We start from the raw sequence: 14,071 nt of genomic DNA on the forward strand, positions 1-14,071 counted from the left end.
CCCCCCCCCCCCCCCCCGCCCCAGGCTTCATAATAGATTACGGTGCATCTTGCAACCCATCTGGACAGCCTCCAGGTGGAGATCAGATGTCTTTCTCTTAGTTCTGCGACAGAGATGGAGAGCCTAGGAGAAGCCCTAAAGGGCTTAGTCCTATCAAGATAAAAAACAAGAGCTCTTCTTACATCCAGTGTATGTAGTCTCACTTCTTCACTCAGAGAGCAAGGCTTGGGGTAAAACGCCAGCAGGTGAATCTCCTGATTAATGTGGAACTCTGAAGAAACTTTACAGAGGAAGCGCAGGTGTGGATGTTGTGTCATCTTGTCATGATCAAACGCTGTGTACAGTTGGTCAGCCATCACGGTGCTCCTAGCTCCCCTACCTTCCTGGCTGAAATAAGGAACGAGGTCCTGAGGCACAAATTAAGGAAGGGACAAGTCCCCATAGATTCAAATGGAGGCTTCTTCAGTACATTAAGGACGAAATTGTGTAGGTTCTTTCACAGGAAGAAAAAGATTGAATAGTCCCTTAATAAACCTCACAGTGGTTGGGTGCATGAAGACTGAAAATCCCTCAATAGGGGGATGAAACTTAATTGAGCTCAGCAATAATCCCATGGTTTTTAAATTTAGCAGGAAACTGAGAATGTGTGTCAGACAAGTCTCAAGAGGAGGTATAGATTGATGGCTGCACCAAAATTGAAAACATTTCCCCGTCTGTAGGTAGGTTTTCCACTATCGAGCAGTACCTCCAGAGAGCAATCTTCTTCTATACCAATAAGCCATCTAGTAGCCATGCCTTCAGGTGAAACCCCAAGAGGCTGGGGTGGGTTTGGGGTGAGGAGATTTTCAGTCAGGGAGAGGCGGAGAGGCAATTGCTCAGATACGCAAACTAACTCAGGGAACCATGTCTCCCTCAGCTACAACAGTGCTATGAGGATGGCTAATTTCTCCTGTTTCAATCAGGACTTTGACCAAATGGTGTAGCGGTATAAGCATATAGCAATACACAGGGCCACGGGATAACTAAGGCATCTCCCATTGAGTTGCAGCAGTGCCCTGCCCTCAAATAAAATTGTCTGCACTTTGCAGTGGATGGTGTCGCTAAGAAACCTATCTCCAGAATACCCCAGGTAGGACACATTCTTCTGAATACTGCATTGTTCAGTTCCCACTTGTGGAAGAGGCAGAAATGCCTGCTGAGGAAGTCTGTCACTGTGATCTGCAGTCCTAGGTGATAAATCACTGAGAACAGTATGTGGAGTGCTATGCACCAATTCCATAGTTTTACTGACTCAGCATACAAGGACTGGGATCTTATTCCTCCTTGCCAACTGATATAATACATAGTTTCTCTTTTGTACAACAGGTAGCCCCTGATGTGGGAAAAGTAGTGCTAGCAAGTTTAACAAACCACTCTGAGCTCTAATATGTTGATGTGGATGATTGCCTCCTGTAAGTCCATTTGGCTTGAGCTGTGAAGTGGTGAAAGTGCACACCCCAACCTAGCAGGGAGGTGTCGGTGGTGATGATCCTTGTGGGAGGAGGCTACGAGAATGGAAAACCCACACAGGCCTTTTGTGGATCTTTCCACTGATTACAGAATTGAGGGCCCTTTGAGGTATAGACACCCACTTGGTCTGTGTTTGTTGGGGGTGTAAGCAATTCTTGTCCAGGCTTGATGACCCCAGGACTGTAGTCTTCCTAAAGGTGTCACAAACATACCAGCATCCATGTGGCCCAGGAGTTGCAGGCAAGCCCTTGCTGTGGTTTGCAAGCTCTGTTATATTGTTGAAATGAATCTGGACATTGTGGCAAACCTGTTATGGTCAAGTATGTTCTGGCAGTGGTAGAGTCCAGAGTGGCCCTACTGAAGTCTACATGTTGTTCAGGTGTGAGTGTAGACTTTTCTGAATTGAGGGAGCAGCCCAGGGAGCAGAACAGGGATAGAGCCTTCCTGGTTGCTGTCTATACCTTGAGAAATGAGCGACCTTTCAGAAGCCAATCGTCCAGGTATGGAAAGATGATTATTCCCATCTGCTGGAAATGGGCTGTGATGGCCAAGAAGACTTTGGTAAAGACCCTTGGCGCAGTTGAGAGGCCAAAGGGTAGGATGCAATATTGGTAGTGACTTCCCAGTCAGTGACCTCCTCAAATCCCTGCCAGCTACAAAACATAGGAAACATCTGTGTATGGGGTACATGGCTATATGAAAATAAGCGTCCTGAAGGTCGAGGAAGACAAATCAATCATCCAGATTCAGGGAAGGAATTATTGCTGCTAGGATTACCATTCTGAACAGTTGAGAGTGGATGAAGGTGTTCAAAGTCCTGAGGTCCAGCAACAATGTCCACCTGACCCACCCCACCCATTTTTTTTCTTGAGGACCGGGGAAGTACCAGGAAAGAAAATTTCCCAATGAAGTCCAGTGGAACAGGCTTTACCACTATTAGGGTTACAAAAGATTGCACCTACTGTTTCAAGAGACCCTCATGAGAATGGCCTCTGAAGAGGGATAGGGAGGAGAGTGGTGGTGGGACGGCTGGACTGGATGGGATAGCCTGTAGAAGTCACATCCAGGATCCATCTGTCCATGGTGATGAACTCCCCAAGAAGGTAGAAAATGAGACACAATCCCCATAAGGGTAGAGAGGGGATTGGTGCAGTGTAGGATCGAGACAGGGAGATCGTTCGCAGCCTTCAACCAATGGGGAAAATGGTCATTTGAGGAGGTCACTGACTGGGAAGTCACTGTAGAGGATGGCCCTTTGTTAGTGAATCTGGGGTCCCTCCTGGGAGGTTCAGCCAATCTCATGGGCTAGTAATGAACTGGACAAGAGCATTGAGCCATCTGCAATCTAATGTATTTTCTTTGTCACAGGTATATAGATACCCAGAGATCCTTGTCTGGGAGTTTTTAAAAGAATGAAGGGACCCATCTGTGGCACCATTGAACAACTTGTATCCCTCGAAGGAGAGATCCTTGACTGTGTTTTGTACCTCCCAGGGGAGGCCAGAGGGCTGCAGCCAAGAAGCTCTGACTGCCAGAAGCTGGGACTGGATGACAGAGGATGGATCATTCAACAATTGCCCTGTTTTGTTCATTCCCTCCGAAACATCTGGCCCTAGCCACTATCGGAAGACAGAACATTGGGCTAAATGGACCACAGGTCTGACCCAGAATGGCCATTCTCATGTTCTTAAGTGGAGCACACATAGGGACACCACTTGAAGATTTACTCAATCCATTACCATTTGAAACATGGTGTTAAGAGCATCTTGGTAACTGCTGCTCCTTGTGAAAGAGCCTGCATTATTATATAAGTTTTTCTCATGGACTCTCAGGGATAGATATGCTTAAGGTACTTTTTGGCCCCTTCCAGTGGCTAACAGCTCCCTTTTGGACTCCTAGTTATAGGATACATGTTCACAGCTGTTACAGAAAAGGGAGGGGGAAAATACACATAATTATGGGGGTCAATGGGGAGGAGTCCAGAACAAAGGCTGAATACACTGATAAGCAAACAGAATTAATGTTTATAAATGGTTAAAGAATGTCTCACTTCTCAAAATAGATTTTTCCATTTCTCTGGGAAGAAGCGCCCAAGTCCTTAGAACCAGCCTTTAGTAGTTCCTCTTTGGAGCCACAACTGAACAGTCCATTCCTGTTAATCAAAAAGCTTAAGCACAAGCTTAAATGTAGACATGCTTAACTGCTTTGATGAACTGGAGGCTAGGTCCACAAAATAAGGAGGAGTTCCTAATCCAGACAGGCCATAACAATGTTATTCACCTTACTTAACGGAAAGCACTCATACTATAGTGATGAGCGCAGAATAAGAACCTACATAGAATAGAGTAAGACCAGTTCAACAATGAAGGCATTACTTCATTTAAGCCTTTTTGGCAGACTTCTCTGACACCTTGGTCTGGGACAGAGGGAGCTGCTACAGGCTGTGGAGCAAAGAACGCTACCAGGCCAGGAATTAATACCCTAATGAGGCAAAGAGAAAAAGAAAACACTGAGAAAGCATAAAAGAAAGAAAATTAGATTCAGAAGGAAGAGGTTAAGAAGTTTTTCTGTGCTATGCAGTCTGGGAAGGTAGGTTGTCTGAAAAGTGTCTTTTGAAGCTGCCAGGAGACAGAACAAACTAGAGGTTTCTCAGAATAGGTGGAAGCAAGCCCTTCCCTAGAGCTGGTAAGTCTAGTTCTGTCTTCAGGAGAAGAGGAAAAATCATTATCTGGAATAGCAAGCCTGGATGGTGGCCAGAAGCTGGCACAATGGGCAAAAGAGAAGAACCTAGATAGTTAAGTTAGAGAGAAAAAGGATGTGAAAAAGATCTTAAAACTCATTTTGTTCTTTTTACAAGACAAATTAGAATTATCTTGGTAATGTCTCTAAATTGCTTAACAAATCCTTTAATTAATGTCCCAGAGACAAGAGGCAACTTGGGAGAAGGAGGGAAAAGGGAAGAGAGATGGGCCCCCATTCCAAATGCTTAAGAATTCCAATCATCCTCTAGAACAGTGGTTCCCAAACTTTAATAACCTGCGAAGCCCTTTCACTAAAATGTCAAGTCTAGTGAACCCCCTCCTAAAAATGAATATTTCCAGGGATTTTTTCCCTTACCTCAGCATAAATTATAAAAGCAGTGATCTTGGAAATATAAAATTTATTTTTATGACATGCTTATTACATATGATTTATTAATTATTATTTATCATTACAGTATTTTTATTACATTATGAAAATGGCAACACACTTCCAAGATCTCACTTTTGTAGCTTGTATCCCTTTTGATTAAGCCTGTTATAAGACAAGGCTCCTATCAGAGGAGCCAGTAGAAAAAAGGGGTGCAGGAGCAAAGCCCCCGCGCACCCTGTGGCTTGGGGAGGGCACCGCCGGAAAAGGGGGGGCCTGCGGGGGCTGCCAGGAAGAAAGGGGGAGGGACCCACAGGGGCACACCGACGCGGGGGCGGCATGTGACTCTCGTCGACCCCCCTGTACTGGCGCCTCTGGCTCCTATGTTTCATCAAGGAGCATCAGATGTGAAACAGCATGAAGGTATTTAAGAAGCCAACTCAAAGAGTTCCTCCTACACAAGCATTCAGGTCTTGAGCAGTCCAGGCAAACAATGCACATTGCAACAAAACTTCAACTTGTTCTTCATAATTTAAAAACAACACTATGAAGCCTATTTACTTTTAAAAACAGCAGAAACTATCCACCTCCCTTTCTATTTCGAGTCTTGAAGTTTAAATCTCCTCAGTGTGATAGATATGTTTGCTTTGAACTGCTTAGCTCTTGGAAGTCCCCAAGACTCTGGGCTGCTGGGCCCGTGGTCCCTATGGACAGCTCTGTCCGCCATTAGGGAATTTTTTCCCCAAGAACCCCCTTTAACATTTCGTGAACCCCCTGTAACTTTTCATGAAACTGGGGTTCACAAACCCGTTTGGGAACCACTGCTCTAGAAAAGTTTGTCCTTGATGTACTACAAGCAGCTGATTCTCTTGTAAATACATAGTATTAAGAATAGATAGTAACAAAACCTGATATAACAGCTCAGATTTCAGGTACAGAAGACCAGCCTGGTAGGAAAGATAGTTTACATATTCCAGAAATGAAACTGTCTTGGAGAAAAGTGAGTTGCAAAAAGAGCATCACGTAAGGTTTCCAATGACTAGCTCGAGGGCTGTCAGTCTGGATGACCTTTCCTTAAACTAGCTGTATAACACATCTCAGCATTCACAGTGCATCTGCTGCTATCCTACATCATGTGCTTAAGAGGTAAATATGGATGGATTTTCTACAGGGAAAACCTCATTGTTTCATCAGTGAATAGCAATGCCGCTTTACTTGAAATGATAATGCAGCCAACAATTTTTCTTAATATGGTGCGCACACTTACTGTAATTGTAAATTTAAGGCAATTCTTTTAATATTGCTGTTTTTGTTTGTAGCTGTATTTTATCAGCTACATTTGAGAACGTTGGTCCTGTTTCACAAAAGCTGACCGAGAGGAACAAGTTTAATTAACATGATTAAACATCTGCCCAAAAAAAAAACCAAAAAAAACCACGCACCACACACCACACCACCAAGGCTTGATCAATCAATTTAAGGCTTTTCATGCAGAAGCAAGAAAGTATTAAGTAAGGCTGAATAGGAGGTACTATTTCAAATAGACTTAACTCAGAATCTCTATTTGTTTCCAGGGGAAATAACAAAATAAAGACCTACTGTGGTTCAAAGTATTACATGCTGACTTTTTAAAGCATTTAGAGGAATTGAAAGTACCCAAACTATCAGGCATAGGACTCACTAGCACCCTACTAGTAAGATGTTCAGCTTTATATCCACTTCCCAGGTTCAGCTGAGCTTCTAGATTCCTTGGGCCATTGGTGTTCAAAGGACTCATGATAATGCATCTTCTCTCACTGCGTGTCTATCATACCAGGAAAAATTGGTTCTTCCCTCAAAGGCGGCCATCTTGCCCATATCCCAGCCTCAAGATAAGCTTTATGCTCAGTCATAAACAAACAAACAAAAAGTAGCAGCATGGGTCCATCTAATGCTGGAAATGGTTCTTCAAATAGAATAGTGGAAAGGGAGATATTGCCAAGATCCTAGGGTTTGTCTACACTTGAAATACTACAGCGACATAGCTGCGGCACTTCAGTGTAGATACTACCTATGCCAACTGGAGGGGTTCTCCTGTCAGTATACATAATCCACGTCACTGAGAGGTGGTAGCTTGGTCAACGGAAGAACTCTTCCATCAATGTAGTGCTGTCTACACCCATGAGTCGGCTTAACTATGACACTCATGACTACAACATAGCTGGGTCGACCTAACTTTTTAGTGTAGACCATACTCTAGAGAGACAGGCTTTGCATCAGGACTAGCTGGATAGGAGAATATCTTGTGTTTAAATTAGGACTGTTGATTAATCGCAGTTAAGTCATGCAAATTAACTCAAAAAAATTGATCACGATTAATCGCAGTTTAAATCGTACTGTTAAACAATAGAATACCAATTGAAATTTATTAAATATTTTGGATGTTTTTCTACATTTTCATATAGCATTCTGTGTTGTAATTGAAATCAAAATGTATACTATTTTTATTACAAATAGTTGCACTGTAAAAATTATAAAAAATAGTATTTTTCAATTCACTTCATACAAGTACTGTACTGCAATCTCTTTGTCATGAAAGTTCAACTTACAAATATAGATTTTTTTTTTTTTGTTACATACCTGCATTCAAAAACAAAACAATGTAAAACTTCAGAGCCTACAAGTCCACTCATTCCTACTTCTTGTTCAGCCAATCGCTAAGACAAACAAGTTTGTTTACATTTATGGGAGATAATGCTGCTCACCTCTTATTTACAATGTCACCAGAAAGTGAGAACAGGCATTTGCATAGCACTTTTATGGCCAGCATTGCAAGGTATTTACATGCCAGATATGCTAAATATTCGTAGGCACCTTCATGCTTCGGCCACCATTCCAGAGGATATACTTCCATGCTGATGACGCTCATTAAAAAAAAATGTGTTAATTAAATTTGTGACTTAACTCCTTGGTGGAGAATTGTACATCCCCTGTTCTGTTTTACCCACATTCTGCCATATATTTCATGTTATAGCAGACTCGGATGATGACCCAGCACATGTTGTTCATTTTAAGAACACGTTCACTGCAGATTTAACAAAACGCAAAGGAAGTACCCATGTGAGATTTCTAAAGATAGCTACAGCACTCGACCCAAAGTTTAAGAATCTGAAGTGCCTTCCGAAATCTGAGAGGGACGAGGTGTAGAGCATGCTTTCAGAAGTCTTAAAAGAGCAACACTCTGATGCAGAAACTACAGAACCCGAACCACCAAAAAAGAAAATCAACCTTCTGCTGGTGGCATCTGACTCAGGATGAAAATGAACGTGTGACAGGCTGCACTGCTTAGAGCATCTGGCATGTAAATATCTTGTGATGCCGGCTACAACAGTGCTATGAGAATGCCTATTCTCACATTCAGGTGACAAAGTAAACAAGAAGCGGGCAGCATTATCTTCTGCAAATGTAAACAAACTTGTTTACCTGAGTGATTGGCTGAACAAGAAGTAGGACTGAGTGGACTTGTAGGCTCTGAAGTTTTACATTGTTTTGTTTTTGAATGCAGGCTTTTTTTGTAAATAATTCTACATTTGTAAGTTCAACTTTCATGATAAACAGATTGCACTACAGTACTTACTTGTATTAGGTGAATTGAAAAATACTATTTCTTTTGTTTTTATTGTGCAAATACTTGTAATCAAAAATAAATAAATAAAAACGGAGCACTGTACACTTTGTATTGTGTTGTAATTGAAATCAATATATTTGAAAATGTAGAAAACATCCAAAAATATTTAAATAAATTGTATTCTATTATTGTTTAATCGTGCGATTAATCTTTTAAATCACTTGACAGTCCTAGTTTAAATTATATCATTGAATAAAAGCCAACTTCTAACGTAGCAAGACTTTTAGACATTTTTCCTGAAGTAACGATATTTAAAGTGGAACGCCACTGGGGGGGGGGGGGGGGCAGGAGGTTCGTTTCTCCCACCCTTATTTCAAAATATGCATCCTGATTCTGGAAAATTCTCAAAAGGTAGGTTACACCACCAATACAGTTCTTGTTGGAAAAATCCTGTAACAAATGCGGCGTTTTGGGTTTCCTTTCAGATGTATGCATACATGTCACTTTCCTGCTACTTTGACTATCTAATGCCATTCTTTTGAATATGCCAAGAACAAAAGATCTAAAATAATGCTATCAATCAAAAGCAATACACATCAGTCTATTTCAATACTTTGCACAGGAAAGAGAGAAAGCAACCTATATCCATACTCATGAAAACTTAAACACAGCTGGTAGGGCTAATTGTTGGTCTACAGACTTGACAATATAGCTGAAAGCTTAATTGAAATAGACTCAACTGTCAAGAGAGTTTGACAGGAATAATGTTAATGTATGTCACCTGCTCAAAACTAAGACTTTCCAGTTACCATCATCTATTGAAAATACAGACATGCTTAGTGCACTGTGTCACATATGAAGAAAAAAATCAGCATTCCTAGAATCAACAGTGAAAAAAATATATTCATTTAAAGATAAAACTCTTAGAACAATCGGACCACCAATGGAGCAATGACAATTGTGAAACACATTGGAGAAAACACTACCAATTATATCCCTTCCCTGTACCCAAAATTAATTAAATTTGCAAAATTACCTCCAATCCAACTTCTCAACCAAAAAGGCACAGATAAGAAAACCAGTTCGATTGAACCCATGTGTACAATGAACACCTGGAAAACAAAATAACACTAAATGTATGGAGACAAATCATTTTAAAAATGAATAACATGCAGCTGTTTTTATTACAAACAATGCCAACAAGTGATATTTTTGGCTCATTCCATTTAAATTACCACCATTAAGGAGATGCCCCCATTCTAATTGAGGAAACCCAGATCCTCTAGAGACTATGTATAAAGCCCAAACGATATTTAAATTCTGTGTGCTAATTCCTATCAGTAATTTTCTGAATCTTCAATTTGTCACAATACAAAAGCTCAACAGTACTATTTTTTATTAGTGTTGAAATATGATTAATACCAGAAAGTACCTGATTGCTTTCTGATGAGCATTTGTAGGAGCCATAAAAGACAGTGTAATCAATGCAGTGATTGTGAATTTAGAGAAATAATTTGGGGTTAAAGTCATTTCATACTGTTAAGCATAAAAATCATGTCAAAGTTACCGTGCTTTAAAACTTAAAAATTATATCCATAGATCCTCTCAATTCTATTTCAAAATGGCTATTAACATGTTAGTGGTTATTTAATTTTAATTTTGAAAGAAATCCCTAAAAAAACAAATCCATTCAATAAAGACAATCACTTTGAACTACTTGTCTTTTCAGTTTAAACAGAAACCAATGTTTAAATTTAATAAATTGGTTTTTTCAGCCTTTATTTTATTGAATATTTCTCAGGGAGGAGGGAGAGCAAAAAAGCAATTGCTTCTAATTTTCCCTTTTTCCTATGTTACCAGCTCCATCTAGTGGTTTAGATAAATCAAATCGGAAGGAAAGACCATCTCTTGCTGTTACAGTAGTTCTGTCAAGAAAGGGGACTTTAATATCTTGCTCAAAATTTGTCTTGCGTCTTTTTTTACTTATTAAAGTGACAGGGATCACACCATTAATTTATTAGTGCCATGCCCATTATTCCGGTTATTTTCCATATTTCTCAACCATATTCAGAGAAGTTAAAGTATCAGGAGAGTTTTTCTTTGGGGTCTACATGATCAGATTATGAGCAGTTTTTTTTGTTTTTGTTTTGTTTTCTATAACACAAGCAAAGTGAATGGTAAATTCCAGAATATGGGATTAAAAAATATATACAGTTTTCAAGTGTGTACTTTACCTCCTCCCTCCACACCAAAAGCAAAATTGTTACTAATGGTCAAAAAAGGGGAATAACTTGAGTCGACCCCCTCATTACAGACATGTATCAAACCAGGTCAGACACCTTTCTTCTTCCTCAACCTGATTGAAAGATACATTTTCTTCATACATAGGAAATTAAGGATATTAAGAATGTGTTCTCTGAAAAACAGAAGTGTCCCAATAATTAACAGATAGATACAAGTGAGGCTTTCTTCCTGTCTGTTTTACTAACCCTTGCTTATCTCAAAACTTGCTTCAGACCACAATGGATTTCAGTTCTTGTAATCACATTTTTCTCTCTCCAGAGCAGCCTACTAAGGCAAGGTCTTTACACTTTATTTCCTTGGTGGTACAGGATTACTCCAGACTTGCAACATTGTGTTCCAAAAAATCAAGTTTCCAATCCATCTTTATCTAATTTAGCTAGGAAGTTTCACACAGATTGCCATTCAATCTAGCACTTCGTATTCCTGATCTATTGAGGCTGAAAGTTAAATTCTCTTGACTTACACTCAGTTTGTAGCAATGGGGGGCATGATACTAAACTGCTCAAGATAGTTAAGTCCAAAGCAGACTGTGAAGAACTTCAAAAAGATCTCACAAAACTAAGTGATTGGGCAACAAAATGGCAAATGAAATTTAATGTGGATAAATGTAAAGTAATGCACATTGGAAAAAATAACCCCAACTATACATACAATATGATGGGGGCTAATTTAGCTACAACAAGTCAGGAAAAAGATCTTGGAGTCATCGTGGATAGTTCTCTGAAAATGTCCACGCAGTGTGCAGAGGCGGTCAAAAAAGCAAACAGGATGTTAGGAATCATTAAAAAGGGGATAGAAAATAAGACTGAGAATATATTATTGCCCTTATATAAATCGATGGTATGCCCTCATCTCGAATACTGCGTAAAGATGTGGTCTCCTCATCTCAAAAAAGATATACTGGCACTAGAAAAGGTTCAGAAAAGGGCAACTGAAATGATTAGGAGTTTGGAACGGGTCCCATATGAGGAGAGATTAAAGAGGCTAGGACTCTTCAGCTTGGAAAAGAGGAGACTAAGGGGGGATATGATAGAGGTATATAAAATCATGAGTGATGTGGAGAAAGTGGATAAGGAAAAGTTATTTACTTATTCCCATAATACAAGAACTAGGGGACACCAAATGAAATTAATAGGCAGCAGGTTTAAAACAAATAAAAGGAAGTTCTTCTTCACGCTGCGCACAGTCAACTTGTGGAACTCCTTACCTGAGGAGGTTGTGAAGGCTAGGACTATAACAGAGTTTAAAAGAGAACTGGATAAATTCATGGTGGTTAAGTCCATTAATGGCTATTAGCCAGGATGGGTAAGGAATGGTGTCCCTAGCCTCTGTCTGTCAGAGGGTGGAGATGGATGGCAGGAGAGAGATCACTTGATCATTGCCTGTTCGGTTCACTCCCTCTGGGGCACCTGGCATTGACCACTGTCGGTAGACAGGATACTGGGCTAGATGGACCTTTGGTCTGACCCGGTATGGCCTTTCTTATGTTCTTATGCAGTGACTACTGGCATTAAAAAGTCAAAGTCAAAGATCTTATGATTTTTTTCATCCATATGGCAATAGTAGAAGCATGTTGGCAATGAAAGGAAGGCGTTGGGATTTGAGGTCATGCAGCTTTCCCAGACATCACTGTTCCTGTCCTTTTCTATGTACATACAACCTCCCATCTCCCCAGTTACTCTGGTGTTTCCTTAGAAGGACCTGATTCTCAGGCTTCAAGACACTTACATAAAATATTATGAATTCTCAAAATTTGATTTTTACACCTAAAAACTTGACCATGGTTTACTTAAAAATTAACACTAAGAAGAAGGAAAAACCAGTAATCCTAAGAATGGAATGGAACTGAGTAAGGAAATATGAGTGTGTTAGGGAAAGTTTAGGATCAGCAACATACGTCTGAATCATGTGATGACCAGCAAAGTATGTTGGCAGCATGAAATTGTCTTCCAAGGGAAGCAGTGCAGGCCCATTGCTTAAGTACACCAAACTAAACTCAAGAATCTAGAGTTGGAAACAAGTATGCATTTGAAGGAGTTGACCTAATGGGTCTTTTCTGTCTCTGATTTCTATTACTATTAGAAGTTAAGTTCGGAAATGGCAGATTTTTCTATCTACTTTATATTTGAAAAATGAAACATTACCTGATCATATAGGCAGGACAGAACTTTTGCTTCTTTTCTGAAGACCAGATTAAACCTCATTATCAATCTTATCACCCTCATGTGGTGAAACTTATTCAACTATGATGGGAGTCCTATGCCAATCAATTACTGCTCAATCCAACAGGAGTAGAACTGCCCTGACCAGAGCTTTATTGGTTTCCTCTTTCTGACATTTGAAACTGCTTCATGTTTCTCATGTAAAAATTTACATTAAAGAATTATGCATTTGTCTCATTCATACGCTTTCTTTTCTGCTGTGATTAGAATAGCTCTATTCTTCCTCCCCAACTAAACACATTTGACAACTTTGATGTTTCATTCTTCTCATACAGTATATTTTGCACTGCTTCTTAATAGACTAGTGAATAGAAACAAAAGATATTTGAACTTCCCTCCTCAAACATGACTACCTCAGTATACAGGCATTCATTCCTCTGTCCATTTCTAGAACAGTGATCTGTTTTCTCTTTGACACCATCTGTCTAGAATTTTAGAGAAGGAACCTCTTTCTATTACCCTCTAAAGATGAAATTACAACAGAAGACATCGAGGACACTGCTAATTAAATCTCTTATGAGGAAGAAGATACCTCAGACCGGAATAACTAAGCTAAGGAGATGAAAACAAACGCCGCCTTAACAAATAACTCCAATTTCATGTCTCGGTTCACACAGCAGAAATGAAAGGTGCAGTGTAATCCGTATTCCCTATAACCAACTGTCAGAAGTTAATGGCCCAACACTGCAAATGATATTTAAAGTTAAAATACTAGAAAAATGAGCTTTCTATTTCAAGCACTTCATAATGCTATCTGTATTCCATGTAAACTGCTGACCCAGAAAAATAATTAATTGCATTGAGATGCTATGGATGGCTACATCAACCTATTCCAATTGATAGGTAACATATGATGTGAGAACAAATTCCATATATGATTTAAGAAAATGTTATTTAAAATTCCCATTGAACACAAAGACTGAGAAAAAACAAAAACATTCTATTTCACAGAAATAAGTGTTCACGCAATTTCAAGAGTTAATTTTGAATATTAGTCCAATTTGCCTCCAATCCAATGGTTCTCAACCTTTTCCCTATCATGAATCCACATTACAACAGAAAAGTTTGAAACCCTCCCTCCCATTTATCTAAAGAGAGGGAGGGCAATAATCCTTAGGCTGAGAACCACACATTCTAAACCAATCATTCAAAATTTGATAAAAATGCTAAATGAACTTGCTGCGGGGTAGGTACACCCCGTCACAGGGTGTCGGGTCATGTGTGGTCAAAAAAGACAGGGCAGAGATGATACTGCAGCCAATTAGGTCCTTTGCTGAGGACCCTTACTATAAAATGTGGT

At 39.8% G+C, this 14,071-nt stretch overlaps 1 protein-coding gene across 2 annotated transcripts in view; it reads right to left on the reverse strand.

The window, feature by feature from the left end:
* The window catches only part of RNGTT (RNA guanylyltransferase and 5'-phosphatase), a 449,379-nt gene that overhangs the window by 391,577 nt on the left and 43,731 nt on the right, over positions 1 to 14,071 (reverse strand). For both annotated transcript variants that reach the window (XM_065401183.1, XM_065401182.1), the window contains exon 5: positions 9,282 to 9,357. In XM_065401183.1, the coding sequence (XP_065257255.1) occupies positions 9,282 to 9,357 (76 nt within the window). The remainder of the gene's footprint in view (positions 1 to 9,281; positions 9,358 to 14,071) is intronic.

Source organism: Emys orbicularis, chromosome 3, assembly GCF_028017835.1.
Source record: "Emys orbicularis isolate rEmyOrb1 chromosome 3, rEmyOrb1.hap1, whole genome shotgun sequence".
Taxonomy (NCBI): domain Eukaryota; kingdom Metazoa; phylum Chordata; order Testudines; family Emydidae; genus Emys; species Emys orbicularis.